The 21,302-nt window shown below is 44.8% G+C and overlaps 1 protein-coding gene across 1 annotated transcript in view; it reads right to left on the minus strand.

The window, feature by feature from the left end:
• Positions 1-670: 670 nt before the first annotated feature.
• LOC128689500 (immunoglobulin domain-containing protein oig-4) overlaps positions 671-21,302 on the minus strand; it is a 362,237-nt gene continuing 341,605 nt past the window's right edge. The window contains exon 5 of the mRNA XM_070086434.1: positions 671-8,309. Within this exon, the coding sequence (XP_069942535.1) occupies positions 8,154-8,309 (156 nt within the window). The 3' untranslated portion in view covers positions 671-8,153. The remainder of the gene's footprint in view (positions 8,310-21,302) is intronic.

Raw genomic sequence — 21,302 nt, forward strand, 5'->3', positions numbered from 1 at the left:
AACTGCTTTTTATGAAACAAGATTCAATTATATTTCTGTCAACCATGGACTTGTTTGATACAACTTTTTGAAAATCAATTGGATGGTTAAAATCTCTCACATGAATAAATAGAGCATTGGAATCTTGTCCAGTTCTAATGTTATATTTATGTTGTTTTAATCTAAGTTCGAGACTTTTACCAGTTTGACTGTAATAAAGTTTATCGCAAATTTTACAAGGAATTTTATAGACACGTCCGTCAGCATTTTGGGGGGAATTCTTTATCAAAAAGTTTTTTTTTTACTGTATTTTAAAATCACCTGTTTACTGTGATCTTATTGCATATATAATTACAGTGGAACCTCGGTACTCGAACTTAATTCGTTCCAAAAGGCTGTTCGAGTGCCGATCTGTTCGAGTTCTGAACGAATTTTTCCATAAGGAATAATGTAAATTGGATTAATCTGTTTCTGACCCACAAAAATACACTTGCAGCGACATTGCGGTCTTTTTTCGCATGGTATTTATGATTGTATTCTCTTGTTCTTGGTCTGATTTGATAGAATGAAAAATATATTACAGAACTAGAGATGATTTTGAATGGTTTACAGACTAAAAGTACCTTGAAATTGAGCTCAAAGTAGAGGAAATGTTCGATTTTTGCTGATGTTCAAGAAATACAATGTGTAATTTCACTAATATTAGTAATAAAGGTTATCAGTCTATCACATTTATTCCAGCTTGATATCAGAAACACTGTTAACAACCTAGAAGCACAATAAAGACTCTGAAATTAATAATAAAAGCCATATTATATGGAGAGGCGGAGGTGTTTACATCAGGACAAACACGCTCTAACCAATTTTGTTTTTGGTTGGCTGTTATCACTAATCTTCTTAGGCCCCATGGTGACACATATATACAAATAATATATAAAAACACCAAAAAATGCGAAGTAACATGAAATAGTTTACAGTGAAGTTCAGCTGAGTTTTGGACTGAGCGACACCTGCTGGGAGACTGACGCACATGTTCTGGCAGGTCTTGTTTGGTTGAGTGCCGAACTACCCAGCGAGGTTTTGCCAAACAAAGCGTTAGAATACTGAATTGTTCAAGTACAGAGCTGTTCGAGTACCGAGGTTTCACTGTATGTATATGTTTCACACACACACACACACATGTATACATATACATTATATATATATATATATATATATATATATATATATATATATATATATATATATATATATATATATATAAATAATGTGTGTGTGTGTCTGTGTGTGTCTGTGTGTGTGTGTGTGTGTGTGAGAGAGAGAAACATAGGTGAGCAGTATTTAGATAAGGGTAAAGAGGTTTTTGTGGCATTTATAGATTTGGAAAACGCGTATGACAGGGTGGATAGGGGGGCAATGTGGCAGATGTTGCATATGTATGGAATAGGAGGTAGGTTACTGAAAGCAGTGAAGAGTTTTTACGAGGATTGTGAGGGTCGGGTTAGAGTATGTAGGACAGAGGGAGATTATATTCCAGTAAAAGTAGGCCTTAGACAAAGATGTGTGATGTCACCATGGTTGTTCAATATATTTATATATGGGGTTGTAAGAGAAATGACTGCTCGGGTGTTGGCAAGAGGTGTGGGATCAAAACATAATCTAACACGAAATGGTAGTTGTTCTAGTTGCTTTTTGCTGATGACACTGTGCGTTTGGAAGATTCCGAAGTGAAGTTGCAGATGTTGGTTGACGAGTTTGGGAGGGCATGTAAAAGAAGGAAATTAAAAGTGAGCATAGGAAAGAGTAGGGTGATGAGGATAAAATTAAGTAATGAAAGATTGGATATCAGATTGGAAGGAGTATGGAGGAAGTTAATATATTGAAATACTGTGTTTGGGAGTGGACTTGTCAGCAGATGGATCTGTGAAAGACGAGATGAATCATACAATTGATGAAGGGGACAAAGGTGAGTGTTGCAGTGAGGAGTCTGTGGAGACAATGAACATTATCCATGGAAGGAAAGAGGGAAATTTATGAGAGTATAGTTATACCAACTCTCTTATATGGGTGTGAAGCATGGGTGGTGAATGTTGCAACAAGGAGAAGGCCGGAGGCAGTGGAGATGTGTCTGAGGACAATGTGTGGTGTGAATATAATGCAGAGAATCCGTAGTTTGGAAATTAGGAGGAGGTGCAGGGTTACTAAAGGTATTATCCAGAAGTCTGAGGAGGGATTGTTGAGGTGGTTTGAACATTTAGAGATGAAGGGACGAAACAGAATGACTTGGAGAGCATATAAATCTGTTGGTGAAGGAAGGCGGGGTACGGGTCACCCAAGAAATAGTTGGAGGGAGGTAAAGGAGGTTTTGTGTGTGAGGGGATTAAACTTCCAGCAAGCGTGCATGAGCATGTCAGATAAGAGCGAGTGGAAACAAATGGTTTTTAGGAACTGACGTGCTGTTGGAGTAGGAGCAAAGTAATATTTACGAAGGGATTCAGGGAAACCGGTAGGTTGGAATTGAGTCCTGGAGGTGGGAAGTACTGTGTCTGCACTCTGAAGGAGGGATGATATGTTGCAGTTTTTAACTGTAGTGTAGGCGCATCTCTGGCAAGACAGTGATAGAGTAATTGATGATGAAAGTTTTTCTTCTTCTTCGAGTCACCTTGCCTAGGTGGGAAACGGCCAATGTGTTAATTATATATATATATATATATATATATATATATATATATATATATATATATATATATATATATATATTGTGAGTGTTGTGCCTAATAAGCCGAACTCCCTTAAAGATTTACAAGTTCATTGATATATATTTCTTCATTGACAATGATGTGAAGAAATATATTTAAACCCAACCTAACTCAGAAATTTCAGTTAACCTAACTTTAACTAGGATAATTTTTTCAGCTAAATTCTGCTCTATATATAGAGATCAGATTACGTTTATTTAATTTGACTTAAAATTAATGATACTTTTTTTTTCGTTATCAAATTAATTTTCGCACATCTATGAAAAAAAAAATCACAGCTTTTTAGGTCTGACTTTGGTATGATTATATATATATATATATATATATATATATATATATATATATATATATATATATATATATATATATATATATATATATATATATATGCAAGCAATCGCAGACAGGCGATCTTAATGCAAGACTAGCCACGGAGGGAAGGGGATCTTTAGCTCAAGTACTGCCACACGTTTCACTGCAGCATCAGATGCTGTGCAATGTTGCAAGGCAGCAACTGAAGGATTGAGGGAAAGTTTTTCGAAGAGTAGCGTGGGTTGGCAGCAGCCACAGTCTGTCCGAGACTGCGCTACTCTGGGAAACACACTCCCTCAGTCTTCCAGTTGCTGCCTTACAACATTGCACAGCTCCTGATGATGCACTGAGAAATGTGAAAGTACATGAGCTAAAGATTTCCACCCCCCTCCCCCGTGGCTTTTCTTGCATATATGTCGTGCCGAATAGGTAAAACTTGCTATTTTGGCTTAAATAGCAACACTCTTCTTGCCGAATAAGGCAAACGAAAATTTGTGTATGCAGTAATTTCGCAAAAAAACATTCTGACCCTAACGAAAAAATATATATTTCATTGTGTTTGTTTATTATTAATTTATTGTAAACTTATCTAAAATATATTTAGGTTACGCTAAATTAAGTTGGGCTTGTTATAATAAGGTAAGGTAGGTTTTCTAAGGTTCTTTTGGTACAAAATTATTAATCTTTACATTACATAAATGAAAAATATATATCTTTAAACGTATAAGAGAAAATTTTAGAAAGGACTTAATTTTTAATGAGTTCTTGCATTGTGGGTTACTGGAGGCCAGCAGTGTACAGGTGTGTAAAGCACCAGCGGCTAGCAGTGTGCAGGTGTAGAGCAGTAGTGGCCAGCAGTGTGCAGGTGTGTAGAGCACTAGCGGCCAGCAGTGTGCAGGTGTGTGGTGCAATAGCGGTCAGCAGAGTGCAGGTGTGTAGTGCAACAGTGTGCAAGTGTATAGTGCATTAGAGGCCTGCATTATGCAGGTGTGTGGCGCACTAGATGTCAGCATTGTCCATGTGTGTTGTGCACTAGAAGCCAGCATTGTGCAGGTGTGTAATGCACTTGAGGCCAGCAGTGTGCAGATGTGTGGTGCACTAGAAGCCAGCAGTGCGCAGTGTGTGTTGCACTTGAGGCCAGCAATGTGCATGTGTGTGGTGCACTAGAAGCCAGCAGTGCGCAGGTGTGTGGTGCACTTGAGGCCAGCAATGTGCATGTGTGTGGTGCACTAGAAGCCAGCAGTGCGTAGGTGTGTGGTGCACTTGAGGCCAGCAATATGCATGTGTGTGTGGTGCACTAGAAGCCAGCAGTGCACAGGTGTGTGGTGCACTTGAGGCCAGCAATATGTATGTGTGTGGTGCACTAGAAGCCAGCAGTGTGCAGCTGTGTAGTGCACTTGAGGCCAGCAGTGTGCAGGTGAGTGATGCACTCGAGGCCAGGAGTGTAGGATACTAGAGGCTAGGAGTGGAGGGTACTACAGGCCAGGAATGTAGGGTACTAGCGGCCAGCAGTGTAGGGTACTAGATTCCAGCTGTGTAGGGTACTAGAGGCCAGCAATGTGAGGTACTAGAAGCCAGCACAGTGGGGAGGGTACTAGAGACCAGCGGTATTGGGCACTAGAGACCAGCAGTGTTGGTTACTAGAGACCAGCAGTTTGCTGGTGTGTAGTGCAGTAGAGGCCAGCATTGTGTAGGTGTGTGCAGCCCTATAGGCCAGCAGTGTGCAGTTGTGTCGTGCACTAGAAGCCAGCAGGGTGCAGGTGTGTAGCGCAGTAGAGGCTAGCAGTGTGAAAGTGTGTGGTGCACTAGATGCCAGCATTGTGCATGTATGATACACTGGAGGCCAACAGTGTGCAGGTGTGTAGTGCACTAGAGATCAGCAGTGTGCAGGTGTTTGATGCTTTAGAGGCCAACAGTGTTGGGTACTAGAGACCAGCAGTGTGGAGTACTAGAGACCAGCGGTGTGGGATACTAGAGGCCAGCAGTGTGGGGTACTAGAGGCCAGCAGTGTGGGGTACTGGAGGCCAGCAGGATGGGGTAGTAGAGGCCAGCAGTGTGGGGTACTAGAGGCCAGCAGTGTGGGGTACTGGAGGCCAGCAGGATGGGGTAATAGAGGCCAGCAGTGTGGGGTACTAGAGGCCAGCAGTGTGTGGGGTACTAGAGACAACTAGTGTTGGGTACTAGAGACCACCAGTGTGGGGGGGGGGACTATAGAGCAGCAGTGTGGTTGGCACTAGGGGCCAGGAGTGTGGGTGGGACTAGGGGTCAGAATTGTGGGAGAGGCACTAGACTGAAGGCTAGCATTGTACTGGGTACTAGAGACCAGCAATGTACTGGATAATAAAGGCTAACATTGTACTGGATACTAATGGCTAGCAGTATTGGGGAACACAATAGGCCAGTTGTGTACTGGGTACTAGAGACTAGCAGTGTACTGGGTACTAGAGATTAGCAGTGTACTGGGTACTAGAGATTAGCAGTGTACTGGGTACTAGAGACTAGCAGTGTACTGGGTACTAGAGACTTGCAGTGTACTGGGTACTGGAGACTAGCAGTGTACTGGGTACTAGAGACTAGCAGTGTACTGGGTACTAGAGACTAGCAGTGTACTGGGTACTAGAGACTAGCAGTGTACTGGGTACTAGAGACTAGCAGTGTACTGGGTACTAGAGACTAGCAGTGTACTGGGTACTAGAGGCCAGCAGTGTGAAGTACTACACGCCAGCAGTATGGGGCACTAGAGCCCAGCAGTGTGGGGGTACTAGAGACCAGCAGTGAGGGGTGTTGAAAGCCGGCAGTGTAGGGTATCAGAAATCAGCAGTGTGGGGTACAGAAACCAGCAGTGTGGGGTAATAGAGACCAGCAGTGTGGGAGGGTACTAGAGACCACCAGTATGGGGGCACTAGAGGCCAGGAATGTGGGAGAGGCACTAGAGGCCAGCAGTGTGGAAGAGGCACTAGAGGCCATAACTGTTCTGGGTACTAGAGGCTAGCACTGTACTGGGCACTAGAGACTAGCACTAATGGGTACTAGAGACGAGCAGTATACTGGGTACCAGAGTCCTAGTACCCAGTGCTAGTCTCTGGTACCCAGTACACAACTAGCCTGTTGTGTTCCCCCCACACTGCTAGTCTCTAGTACCCAGTACACTGCTTGTCTCTAGTACCCTTACACTGTTAGCCTCTAATACCCAGTACAATACTAGTTTCCAGTACCCAGCAGTATACTGGGTATTAGAGACTAGCACTGTACTGGGTACTAGGTGTCAGCAGTTTACTGGTTACTAGAGGCTAGCAATGTAAGGGTACTAGAGACTATACTGTACTGGATACTGGAGACTAGCAGTGTACCGAGTAATAAAGACTAGCAGTGTACTGGGTACGAGAGACAAGCAGTGTACTGAGTACTAGAGACTAGCAGTGGGGGGGAACACAATAGGCCAGTTGTGTATTGGGTGCCAGAGACTAGCAGTGTACTGGGTACTAGGGACTAGCAGTACACTGGGTACTAGAGGCTTGCAGTATGGGGGGCAACACTGTAAGCCAGCAGTGTACTGGGTACTAGAGACCTGCAGTGTGGGGGAACACTAGAAGCCAGCAGTGTGGAGGAGGCCTAGATGTCAGCAGTGTACTGGCTACTAGAGACCAGCAGTGTGGATGGAGCACTAGAGGCCTGTAGTGACTGGGTGCTGGAGTCCTGTAGTGTACTGGATACTAGGGGCCTGCAGTGTACTGGGTACTAGAGACCAGCTGTGTGGGGGAACACTAGATGTCAGCAGTGTACTGGCTACTAGAGACCAGCAGTGTGGATGGAACACTACAGGCTTGTAGTGTACTGGGTACTGGAGGCCAGCAGTGTACTGGATACTAGATGCCTGCAATGTACTGGGTACTAGAGGCCAACAGTGTACTGGGTAATAGAGGCCAGTAGTGTACTGGGTACTAGAAGCCAGTAGTGTACTGGGTACTAGAGGCCAGTAGTGTACTTTGTACTAGAGGCCAGTAGTGTACTTTGTACTAGAGGCCAGTAGTGTACTTTGTACTAGAGGCCAGTAGTGTACTTTGTACAAGAGGCCAGTTATGTACTGGGTACTAGAGGCCAGTAGTGTACTTTGTACTAGAGGCCAGTTATGTACTTTGTACTAGAGGCCAGTAGTGTACTTTGTACTAGAGGCCAGTAGTGTACTTTGTACTAGAGGCCAGTAGTGTACTTTGTACTAGAGGTCAGTTATGTACTGGGTACTAGAGGCCAGTAATGTACTGGGTACAAGGGACAGTAGTGTACAGGGTACTAGTAGTGTACTGGGTACTAAAGGCCAGCAGTGTGCTGGGTACTAGAGGCCAGTAGTGTACTGGGTACTAGAGGCCAGTAGTGTACTGGATACTAGAGGCCAGTTATGTACTGAGTACTAAAGGCCATTTGTGTACTGTGTATTAGAGGTCAGCAATTTGCTGTGTACTAGATGCTAGCAGTGTGTTGGGTACTGTAATTAAGCAGTGTACTGGGTACTAGAGGCAGCAGTGTTCTAGGAACTAGAGGTCAGCAGTGTACTGGGCATTAGAGGCTAGCAGTGTACTGGTTACTAAAGACCATTTGTGTATCGTGTATTAGAGGCCAGCAGTTTGCTGTGTACTTGATGCCAGCAGTGTACTGGGTACTGTAATTCAGCAGTGTACTGGGTACTTGAGGCATCAGTGTACTAGGAACTAGAGGTCAGCAGTATACTGGGTATTAGAAGTCAAAAATGTACTGGGTACTAGAGGCCAGCAGTGTACTGGGTATTAAAGGTCAGCAGTGTACTGGGTACTAGAGGTCAGTGTACTGGGTACTAGAGGTCAGCAGTGTACTGGGTGCTAGAGGTCAGCAGTGTACTGGGTGCTAGAGGCCAGCAGTGTACTGGGTACTAGAGGTCAGCAGTGTACTGGGTGCTAGAGGCCAGCAGTGTACTGGGTACTAGAGGCCAGCAGTGTACTGGGTACTAGAGGCCAGCAGTGTACTGGGTACTAGAGGCCAGCAGTGTACTGCGTAGTAGAGGCCAATAGTGTATTGGTTGCTAGAGTCCAGCAGTGTACCGGGTACTAGAGGCCAGCAGCGTACTGGGTACTAGAGGCCAGCAGTGTACTGGGTACGAAATCCACGATGATCAACTGCATGTTTGTTGTTGGCTTGACACTCGTAGTAACCCACGTCCATGAGTGTGGCTGGGTCAATCTCCATCTTACTCTTGAGCTTGTGTCGTCCAATCTGCCACTCGTGTACCTGTGAACAGACCACACAGTTAGTGAGGGACAACACCAACAACCACACAGTGATGGACAACAACAACAACCACACAGTGATGGACAACAACAACAACCACACAGTGATGGACAACACCAACAACCACACAGTGATGGACAACAACAACATCCACACAGTGATGGACAACAACAACATCCACACAGTGATGGACAAAAACAACCACACAGTGATGGACAACACCAACAACCACACAGTGATGGACAACAACAACAACCACACAGTGATGGACAACAACAACAACCACACAGTGATGGACAACAACAACATCCACACAGTGATGGACAACAACAACATCCACACAGTGATGGACAACACCAACATCCACACAGTGATGGACAACACCAACATCCACACAGTGATGGACAACAACAACATCCACACAGTGATGGACAACACCAACATCCACACAGTGATGGACAACACCAACATCCACACAGTGATGGACAACAACAACATCCACACAGTGATGGACAACAACAACAACCACACAGTGATGGACAACAACAACAACCACACAGTGATGGACAACAACAACAACCACACAGTGATGGACAACAACAACAACCACACAGTGATGGACAACAACAACAACCACACAGTGATGGACAACAACAACAACCACACAGTGATGGACAACAACAACAACCACACAGTGATGGACAACAACAACAACCACACAGTGATGGACAACAACAACATCCACACAGTGATGGACAACACCAACAACCACACAGTGATGGACAACAACAACATCCACACAGTGATGGACAACAACAACAACCACACAGTGATGGACAACAACATCCACACAGTGATGGACAACAACAACATCCACACAGTGATGGACAACAACAACAACCACACAGTGATGGACAACAACAACATCCACACAGTGATGGACAACAACAACAACCACACAGTGATGGACAACAACATCCACACAGTGATGGACAACACCAACATCCACACAGTGATGGACAACAACAACATCCACACAGTGATGGACAACAACAACAACCACACAGTGATGGACAACACCAACAACCACACAGTGATGGACAACAACAACATCCACACAGTGATGGACAACACCAACAACCACACAGTGATGGACAACAACAACAACCACACAGTGATGGACAACAACAACAACCACACAGTGATGGACAACACCAACATCCACACAGTGATGGACAACAACAACATCCACACAGTGATGGACAACAACAACAACCACACAGTGATGGACAACAACAACATCCACACAGTGATGGACAACACCAACATCCACACAGTGATGGACAACAACAACAACCACACAGTGATGGACAACAACAACATCCACACAGTGATGGACAACAACAACATCCACACAGTGATGGACAACAACAACAACCACACAGTGATGGACAACAACAACATCCACACAGTGATGGACAACAACAACATCCACACAGTGATGGACAACAACAACATCCACACAGTGATGGACAACAACAACAACCACACAGTGATGGACAACAACAACATCCACACAGTGATGGACAACACCAACATCCACACAGTGATGGACAACAACAACATCCACACAGTGATGGACAACAACAACATCCACACAGTGATGGACAACAACAACATCCACACAACAACAACATCCACACAGTGATGGACAACAACAACAACCACACAGTGATGGACAACAACACACAGTGACCACACAGTGATGGACAACAACAACATCCACACAGTGATGGACAACACCAACAACCACACAGTGATGGACAACAACAACAACCACACAGTGATGGACAACACCAACAACCACACAGTGATGGACAACAACAACAACCACACAGTGATGGACAACAACAACAACCACACAGTGATGGACAACACCAACAACCACACAGTGATGGACAACAACAACATCCACACAGTGATGGACAACAACAACAACCACACATGGACAACAACCACACAGTGATGGACAACACCAACATCCACACAGTGATGGACAACAACAACATCCACACAGTGATGGACAACAACAACCACACAGTGATGGACAACAACAACATCCACACAGTGATGGACAACAACAACATCCACACAGTGATGGACAACAACAACAACCACACAGTGATGGACAACAACAACAACCACACAGTGATGGACAACAACAACAACCACACAGTGATGGACAACAACAACAACCACACAGTGATGGACAACAACAACATCCACACAGTGATGGACAACAACAACATCCACACAGTGATGGACAACAACAACAACCACACAGTGATGGACAACAACAACATCCACACAGTGATGGACAACAACAACATCCACACAGTGATGGACAACAACAACATCCACACAGTGATGGACAACAACAACATCCACACAGTGATGGACAACAACAACATCCACACAGTGATGGACAACACCAACAACCACACAGTGATGGACAACACCAACATCCACACAGTGATGGACAACAACAACAACCACACAGTGATGGACAACAACCAACATGGACAACAACAACAACCACACAGTGATGGACAACAACAACAACCACACAGTGATGGACAACAACAACATCCACACAGTGATGGACAACAACAACAACCACACAGTGATGGACAACAACAACACCACACAGTGATGGACAACAACAACAACCACACAGTGATGGACAACAACAACAACCACACAGTGATGGACAACAACAACACACAGTGATGGACAACAACAACATCCACACAGTGATGGACAACAACAACAACCACACAGTGATGGACAACAACAACATCCACACAGTGATGGACAACAACAACAACCACACAGTGATGGACAACAACAACAACCACACAGTGATGGACAACAACAACAACCACACAGTGATGGACAACACCAACATCCACACAGTGATGGACAACAACAACAACCACACAGTGATGGACAACAACATCCACACAGTGATGGACAACAACAACAACCACACAGTGATGGACAACACCAACATCCACACAGTGATGGACAACAACAACAACCACACAGTGATGGACAACAACAACAACCACACAGTGATGGACAACACCAACATCCACACAGTGATGGACAACACCAACATCCACACAGTGATGGACAACACCAACAACCACACAGTGATGGACAACAACAACAACCACACAGTGATGGACAACACCAACATCCACACAGTGATGGACAACAACAACATCCACACAGTGATGGACAACAACATCCACACAGTGATGGACAACAACAACCACACAGTGATGGACAACAACAACATCCACACAGTGATGGACAACAACAACCACACAGTGATGGACAACACCAACAACCACACAGTGATGGACAACAACAACAACCACACAGTGATGGACAACAACAACATCCACACAGTGATGGACAACAACAACCACACAGTGATGGACAACACCAACAACCACACAGTGATGGACAACACCAACAACCACACAGTGATGGACAACAACAACATCCACACAGTGATGGACAACAACAACATCCACACAGTGATGGACAACAACAACAACCACACAGTGATGGACAACAACAACAACCACACAGTGATGGACAACAACAACATCCACACAGTGATGGACAACAACAACATCCACACAGTGATGGACAACAACAACAACCACACAGTGATGGACAACAACATCCACACAGTGATGGACAACAACAACAACCACACAGTGATGGACAACAACAACATCCACACAGTGATGGACAACAACAACATCCACACAGTGATGGACAACACCAACATCCACACAGTGATGGACAACAACAACAACCACACAGTGATGGACAACAACAACAACCACACAGTGATGGACAACAACAACATCCACACAGTGATGGACAACACCAACAACCACACAGTGATGGACAACACCAACAACCACACAGTGATGGACAACAACAACAACCACACAGTGATGGACAACACCAACAACCACACAGTGATGGACAACAACAACATCCACACAGTGATGGACAACACCAACATCCACACAGTGATGGACAACACCAACAACCACACAGTGATGGACAACAACAACAACCACACAGTGATGGACAACAACAACATCCACACAGTGATGGACAACAACAACATCCACACAGTGATGGACAACAACAACAACCACACAGTGATGGACAACAACATCCACACAGTGATGGACAACAACAACAACCACACAGTGATGGACAACAACAACATCCACACAGTGATGGACAACACCAACAACCACACAGTGATGGACAACAACAACAACCACACAGTGATGGACAACAACAACAACCACACAGTGATGGACAACAACAACATCCACACAGTGATGGACAACAACAACAACCACACAGTGATGGACAACAACATCCACACAGTGATGGACAACAACAACAACCACACAGTGATGGACAACACCAACAACCACACAGTGATGGACAACAACAACAACCACACAGTGATGGACAACACCAACAACCACACAGTGATGGACAACAACATCCACACAGTGATGGACAACAACAACATCCACACAGTGATGGACAACAACAACAACCACACAGTGATGGACAACAACAACATCCACACAGTGATGGACAACAACAACATCCACACAGTGATGGACAACACCAACATCCACACAGTGATGGACAACAACATCCACACAGTGATGGACAACAACATCCACACAGTGATGGACAACAACATCCACACAGTGATGGACAACAACATCCACACAGTGATGGACAACACCAACAACCACACAGTGATGGACAACAACATCCACACAGTGATGGACAACAACAACATCCACACAGTGATGGACAACACCAACAACCACACAGTGATGGACAACACCAACAACCACACAGTGATGGACAACAACAACAACCACACAGTGATGGACAACAACAACAACCACACAGTGATGGACAACAACAACAACCACACAGTGATGGACAACAACAACAACCACACAGTGATGGACAACAACAACAACCACACAGTGATGGACAACAACATCCACACAGTGATGGACAACAACAACAACAACCACACAGTGATGGACAACAACATCCACACAGTGATGGACAACAACATCCACACAGTGATGGACAACAACATCCACACAGTGATGGACAACAACAACAACCACACAGTGATGGACAACAACATCCACACAGTGATGGACAACAACAACAACCACACAGTGATGGACAACAACAACAACCACACAGTGATGGACAACAACAACATCCACACAGTGATGGACAACAACAACAACCACACAGTGATGGACAACAACAACATCCACACAGTGATGGACAACAACAACATCCACACAGTGATGGACAACAACAACAACCACACAGTGATGGACAACACCAACAACCACACAGTGATGGACAACACCAACATCCACACAGTGATGGACAACAACAACAACCACACAGTGATGGACAACAACAACAACCACACAGTGATGGACAACAACAACATCCACACAGTGATGGACAACAACAACAACCACACAGTGATGGACAACAACAACATCCACACAGTGATGGACAACAACAACATCCACACAGTGATGGACAACAACAACAACCACACAGTGATGGACAACACCAACATCCACACAGTGATGGACAACAACAACATCCACACAGTGATGGACAACAACAACATCCACACAGTGATGGACAACACCAACATCCACACAGTGATGGACAACAACAACATCCACACAGTGATGGACAACAACAACCACACAGTGATGGACAACAACAACAACCACACAGTGATGGACAACACCAACATCCACACAGTGATGGACAACAACAACAACCACACAGTGATGGACAACAACAACAACCACACAGTGATGGACAACAACAACATCCACACAGTGATGGACAACAACAACATCCACACAGTGATGGACAACAACAACAACCACACAGTGATGGACAACAACAACAACCACACAGTGATGGACAACACCAACATCCACACAGTGATGGACAACAACAACAACCACACAGTGATGGACAACAACAACATCCACACAGTGATGGACAACACCAACATCCACACAGTGATGGACAACAACAACAACCACACAGTGATGGACAACAACAACATCCACACAGTGATGGACAACACCAACATCCACACAGTGATGGACAACAACAACATCCACACAGTGATGGACAACAACAACATCCACACAGTGATGGACAACAACAACATCCACACAGTGATGGACAACAACAACATCCACACAGTGATGGACAACACCAACATCCACACAGTGATGGACAACACCAACATCCACACAGTGATGGACAACAACAACATCCACACAGTGATGGACAACAACAACATACACAGTGATGGACAACACACATCCACACAGTGATGGACAACAACAACCACACAGTGATGGACAACAACAACAACCACACAGTGATGGACAACAACAACCACACAGTGATGGACAACAACAACAACCACACAGTGATGGACAACACCAACATCCACACAGTGATGGACAACAACAACATCCACACAGTGATGGACAACAACAACAACCACACAGTGATGGACAACACCAACATCCACACAGTGATGGACAACACCAACATCCACACAGTGATGGACAACAACAACAACCACACAGTGATGGACAACAACAACAACCACACAGTGATGGACAACAACAACATCCACACAGTGATGGACAACAACAACAACCACACAGTGATGGACAACAACAACAACCACACAGTGATGGACAACAACAACAACCACACAGTGATGGACAACAACAACAACCACACAGTGATGGACAACTCCAACAACCACACAGTGATGGACAACAACAACATCCACACAGTGATGGACAACAACAACAACCACACAGTGATGGACAACAACAACAACCACACAGTGATGGACAACAACAACAACCACACAGTGATGGACAACAACAACATCCACACAGTGATGGACAATAAACAACAACCACACAGTGATGGACAACAACAACAACCACACAGTGATGGACAACAACAACATGGACAACACAACAACCACACAGTGATGGACAACAACAACAACCACACAGTGATGGACAACAACAACAACCACACAGTGATGGACAACAACAACATCCACACAGTGATGGACAACAACAACAACCACACAGTGATGGACAACAACAACAACCACACAGTGATGGACAACAACAACAACCACACAGTGATGGACAACAACAACAACCACACAGTGATGGACAACAACAACAACCACACAGTGATGGACAACAACAACATCCACACAGTGATGGACAACAACCAACATGGACAAACAACAACCACACAGTGATGGACAACAACAACAACCACACAGTGATGGACAACAACAACAACCACACAGTGATGGACAACAACAACATCCACACAGTGATGGACAACAACAACCACACAGTGATGGACAACAACAACAACCACACAGTGATGGACAACAACAACAACCACACAGTGATGGACAACAACAACAACCACACAGTGATGGACAACAACAACATCCACACAGTGATGGACAACAACAACAACCACACAGTGATGGACAACAACAACATCCACACAGTGATGGACAACAACAACCACACAGTGATGGACAACAACAACATCCACACAGTGATGGACAACAACAACAACCACACAGTGATGGACAACAACAACCACACAGTGATGGACAACAACAACATCCACACAGTGATGGACAACAACAACAACCACACAGTGATGGACAACAACAACAACCACACAGTGATGGACAACAACAACAACCACACAGTGATGGACAACAACAACAACCACACAGTGATGGACAACACCAACATCCACACAGTGATGGACAACAACAACAACCACACAGTGATGGACAACAACAACAACCACACAGTGATGGACAACAACAACAACCACACAGTGATGGACAACAACAACAACCACACAGTGATGGACAACAACAACAACCACACAGTGATGGACAACAACAACAACCACACAGTGATGGACAACAACAACAACCACACAGTGATGGACAACAACAACAACCACACAGTGATGGACAACAACAACAACCACACAGTGATGGACAACAACAACAACCACACAGTGATGGACAACAACAACCACACAGTGATGGACAACAACAACAACCACACAGTGATGGACAACAACAACATCCACACAGTGATGGACAACAACAACCACACAGTGATGGACAACAACAACAACCACACAGTGATGGACAACAACAACAACCACACAGTGATGGACAACAACAACAACCACACAGTGATGGACAACAACAACAACCACACAGTGATGGACAACAACAACAACCACACAGTGATGGACAACAACAACATCCACACAGTGATGGACAACAACAACCACACAGTGATGGACAACAACAACAACCACACAGTGATGGACAACAACAACAACCACACAGTGATGGACAACAACAACAACCACACAGTGATGGACAACAACAACAACCACACAGTGATGGACAACAACAACAACCACACAGTGATGGACAACAACAACAACCACACAGTGATGGACAACAACAACAACCACACAGTGATGGACAACAACAACCACACAGTGATGGACAACAACAACAACCACACAGTGATGGACAACAACAACAACCACACAGTGATGGACAACAACAACATCCACACAGTGATGGACAACAACAACATCCACACAGTGATGGACAACAACAACCACACAGTGAACCACACAGTGATGGACAACAACAACAACCACACAGTGATGGACAACAACAACAACCACACAGTGATGGACAACAACAACAACCACACAGTGATGGACAACAACAACAACCACACAGTGATGGACAACAACAACAACCACACAGTGATGGACAACAACAACAACCACACAGTGATGGACAACACCAACAACCACACAGTGATGGACAACAACAACAACCACACAGTGATGGACAACACCAACATCCACACAGTGATGGACAACAACATCCACACAGTGATGGACAACAACAACATCCACACAGTGATGGACAACAACAACATCCACACAGTGATGGACAACAACAACATCCACACAGTGATGGACAACACCAACAACCACACAGTGATGGACAACAACAACAACCACACAGTGATGGACAACAACAACATCCACACAGTGATGGACAACAACAACATCCACACAGTGATGGACAACAACAACATCCACACAGTGATGGACAACAACAACAACCACACAGTGATGGACAACAACAACATCCACACAGTGATGGACAACAACAACATCCACACAGTGATGGACAACAACAACATCCACACAGTGATGGACAACAACAACATCCACACAGTGATGGACAACAACAACATCCACACAGTGATGGACAACAACAACAACCACACAGTGATGGACAACAACAACATCCACACAGTGATGGACAACAACAACAACCACACAGTGATGGACAACACCAACATCCACACAGTGATGGACAACAACAACATCCACACAGTGATGGACAACAACAACAACCACACAGTGATGGACAACAACAACATCCACACAGTGATGGACAACAACAACAACCACACAGTGATGGACAACAACAACAACCACACAGTGATGGACAACAACAACATCCACACAGTGATCCACACAGTGATGGACAACAACAACAACCACACAGTGATGGACACACACAACAACAATGGACAACAACATCCACACAGTGATGGACAACACCAACATCCACACAGTGATGGACAACACCAACAACCACACAGTGATGGACAACAACAACCACCACACAGGGATGGACAACACAACAACCACACAGTGATGGACAACACACCAACAACCCCTCAGTGATGGACAACAACAACAACCACACAGTGATGGACAACACCAACATCCACACAGTGATGGACAACAACAACAACCACACAGTGATGGACAACAACAACATCCACACAGTGATGGACAACAACAACAACCACACAGTGATGGACAACAACAACATCCACACAGTGATGGACAACAACAACAACCACACAGTGATGGACAACAACAACATCCACACAGTGATGGACAACAACAACAACCACACAGTGATGGACAACACCAACAACCACACAGTGATGGACAACAACAACAACCACACAGTGATGGACAACAACAACATCCACACAGTGATGGACAACAACAACAACCACACAGTGATGGACAACAACAACATCCACACAGTGATGGACAACACCCACACAGTGAACCACACAGTGATGGACAACAACAACATCCACACAGTGATGGACAACACCAACATCCACACAGTGATGGACAACACCAACATCCACACAGTGATGGACAACAACAACATCCACACAGTGATGGACAACAACAACAACCACACAGTGATGGACAACAACAACATCCACACAGTGATGGACAACAACAACAACCACACAGTGATGGACAACAACAACAACCACACAGTGATGGACAACAACAACAACCACACAGTGATGGACAACAACAACATCCACACAGTGATGGACAACAACAACAACCACACAGTGATGGACAACACCAACATCCACACAGTGATGGACAACAACAACAACCACACAGTGATGGACAACAACAACATCCACACAGTGATGGACAACAACAACATCCACACAGTGATGGACAACAACAACAACCACACAGTGATGGACAACAACAACATCCACACAGTGATGGACAACAACAACATCCACACAGTGATGGACAACAACAACAACCACACAGTGATGGACAACAACAACATCCACACAGTGATGGACAACAACAACAACCACACAGTGATGGACAACAACAACATCCACACAGTGATGGACAACAACAACATCCACACAGTGATGGACAACAACAACAACCACACAGTGATGGACAACAACAACAACCACACAGTGATGGACAACAACAACCACACAGTGATGGACAACAACAACAACCACACAGTGATGGACAACAACAACATCCACACAGTGATGGACAACAACAACATCCACACAGTGATGGACAACAACAACAACCACACAGTGATGGACAACAACAACAACCACACAGTGATGGACAACAACAACAACCACACAGTGATGGACAACAACAACATCCACACAGTGATGGACAACAACAACAACCACACAGTGATGGACAACAACAACATCCACACAGTGATGGACAACAACAACATCCACACAACAACAACAACCACACAGTGATGGACAACAACAACAACCACACAGTGATGGACAACACCAACATCCACACAGTGATGGACAACAACAACAACCACACAGTGATGGACAACAACAACAACCACACAGTGATGGACAACAACAACAACCACACAGTGATGGACAACAACAACAACCACACAGTGATGGACAACAACAACATCCACACAGTGATGGACAACAACAACAACCACACAGTGATGGACAACAACAACATCCACACAGTGATGGACAACAACAACAACCACACAGTGATGGACAACAACAACATCCACACAGTGATGGACAACAACAACATCCACACAGTGATGGACAACAACAACATCCACACAGTGATGGACAACACAACATCCACACAGTGACAACAACAACCACACAGTGATGGACAACAACAACATCCACACAGTGATGGACAACAACAACACCACACAGTGATGGACAACAACAACAACCACACAGTGATGGACAACAACAACAACCACACAGTGATGGACAACAACAACAACCACACAACAACAACAACCACACAGTGATGGACAACAACAACAACCACACAGTGATGGACAACACCAACATCCACACAGTGATGGACAACAACAACATCCACACAGTGATGGACAACAACAACAACCACACAGTGATGGACAACAACAACAACCACACAGTGATGGACAACAACAACAACCACACAGTGATGGACAACAACAACATCCACACAGTGATGGACAACAACAACATACACACAGTGATGGACAACAACAACATCCACACAGTGATGGACAATAAACAACAACCACACAGTGATGGACAACAACAACAACCACACAGTGATGGACAACAACAACATCCACACAGTGATGGACAACAACAACATCCACACAGTGATGGACAACAACAACATACACACAGTGATGGACAACACCAACAACCACACAGTGATGGACAACAACAACAACAACCACACAGTGATGGACAACAACAACAACCACACAGTGATGGACAACAACAACAACCACACAGTGATGGACAACAACAACAACCACACAGTGATGGACAACAACAACAACCACACAGTGATGGACAACAACAACATCCACACAGTGATGGACAACAACAACATCCACACAGTGATGGACAACAACAACAACCACACAGTGATGGACAACAACAACATCCACACAGTGATGGACAACAACAACATCCACACAGTGATGGACAACAACAACAACCACACAGTGATGGACAACAACAACCACACAGTGATGGACAACACCAACAACCACACAGTGATGGACAACATGGACAACAAACCACACAGTGATGGACAACAACAACATCCACACAGTGATGGACAACAACAACAACCACACAGTGATGGACAACAACAACAACCACACAGTGATGGACAACAACAACATCCACACAGTGATGGACAACAACAACATCCACACAGTGATGGACAACAACAACATCCACACAGTGATGGACAACAACAACA

The sequence above is a fragment of the Cherax quadricarinatus genome, chromosome 18 (assembly GCF_038502225.1).
Source record: "Cherax quadricarinatus isolate ZL_2023a chromosome 18, ASM3850222v1, whole genome shotgun sequence".
Classification (NCBI taxonomy): domain Eukaryota; kingdom Metazoa; phylum Arthropoda; class Malacostraca; order Decapoda; family Parastacidae; genus Cherax; species Cherax quadricarinatus.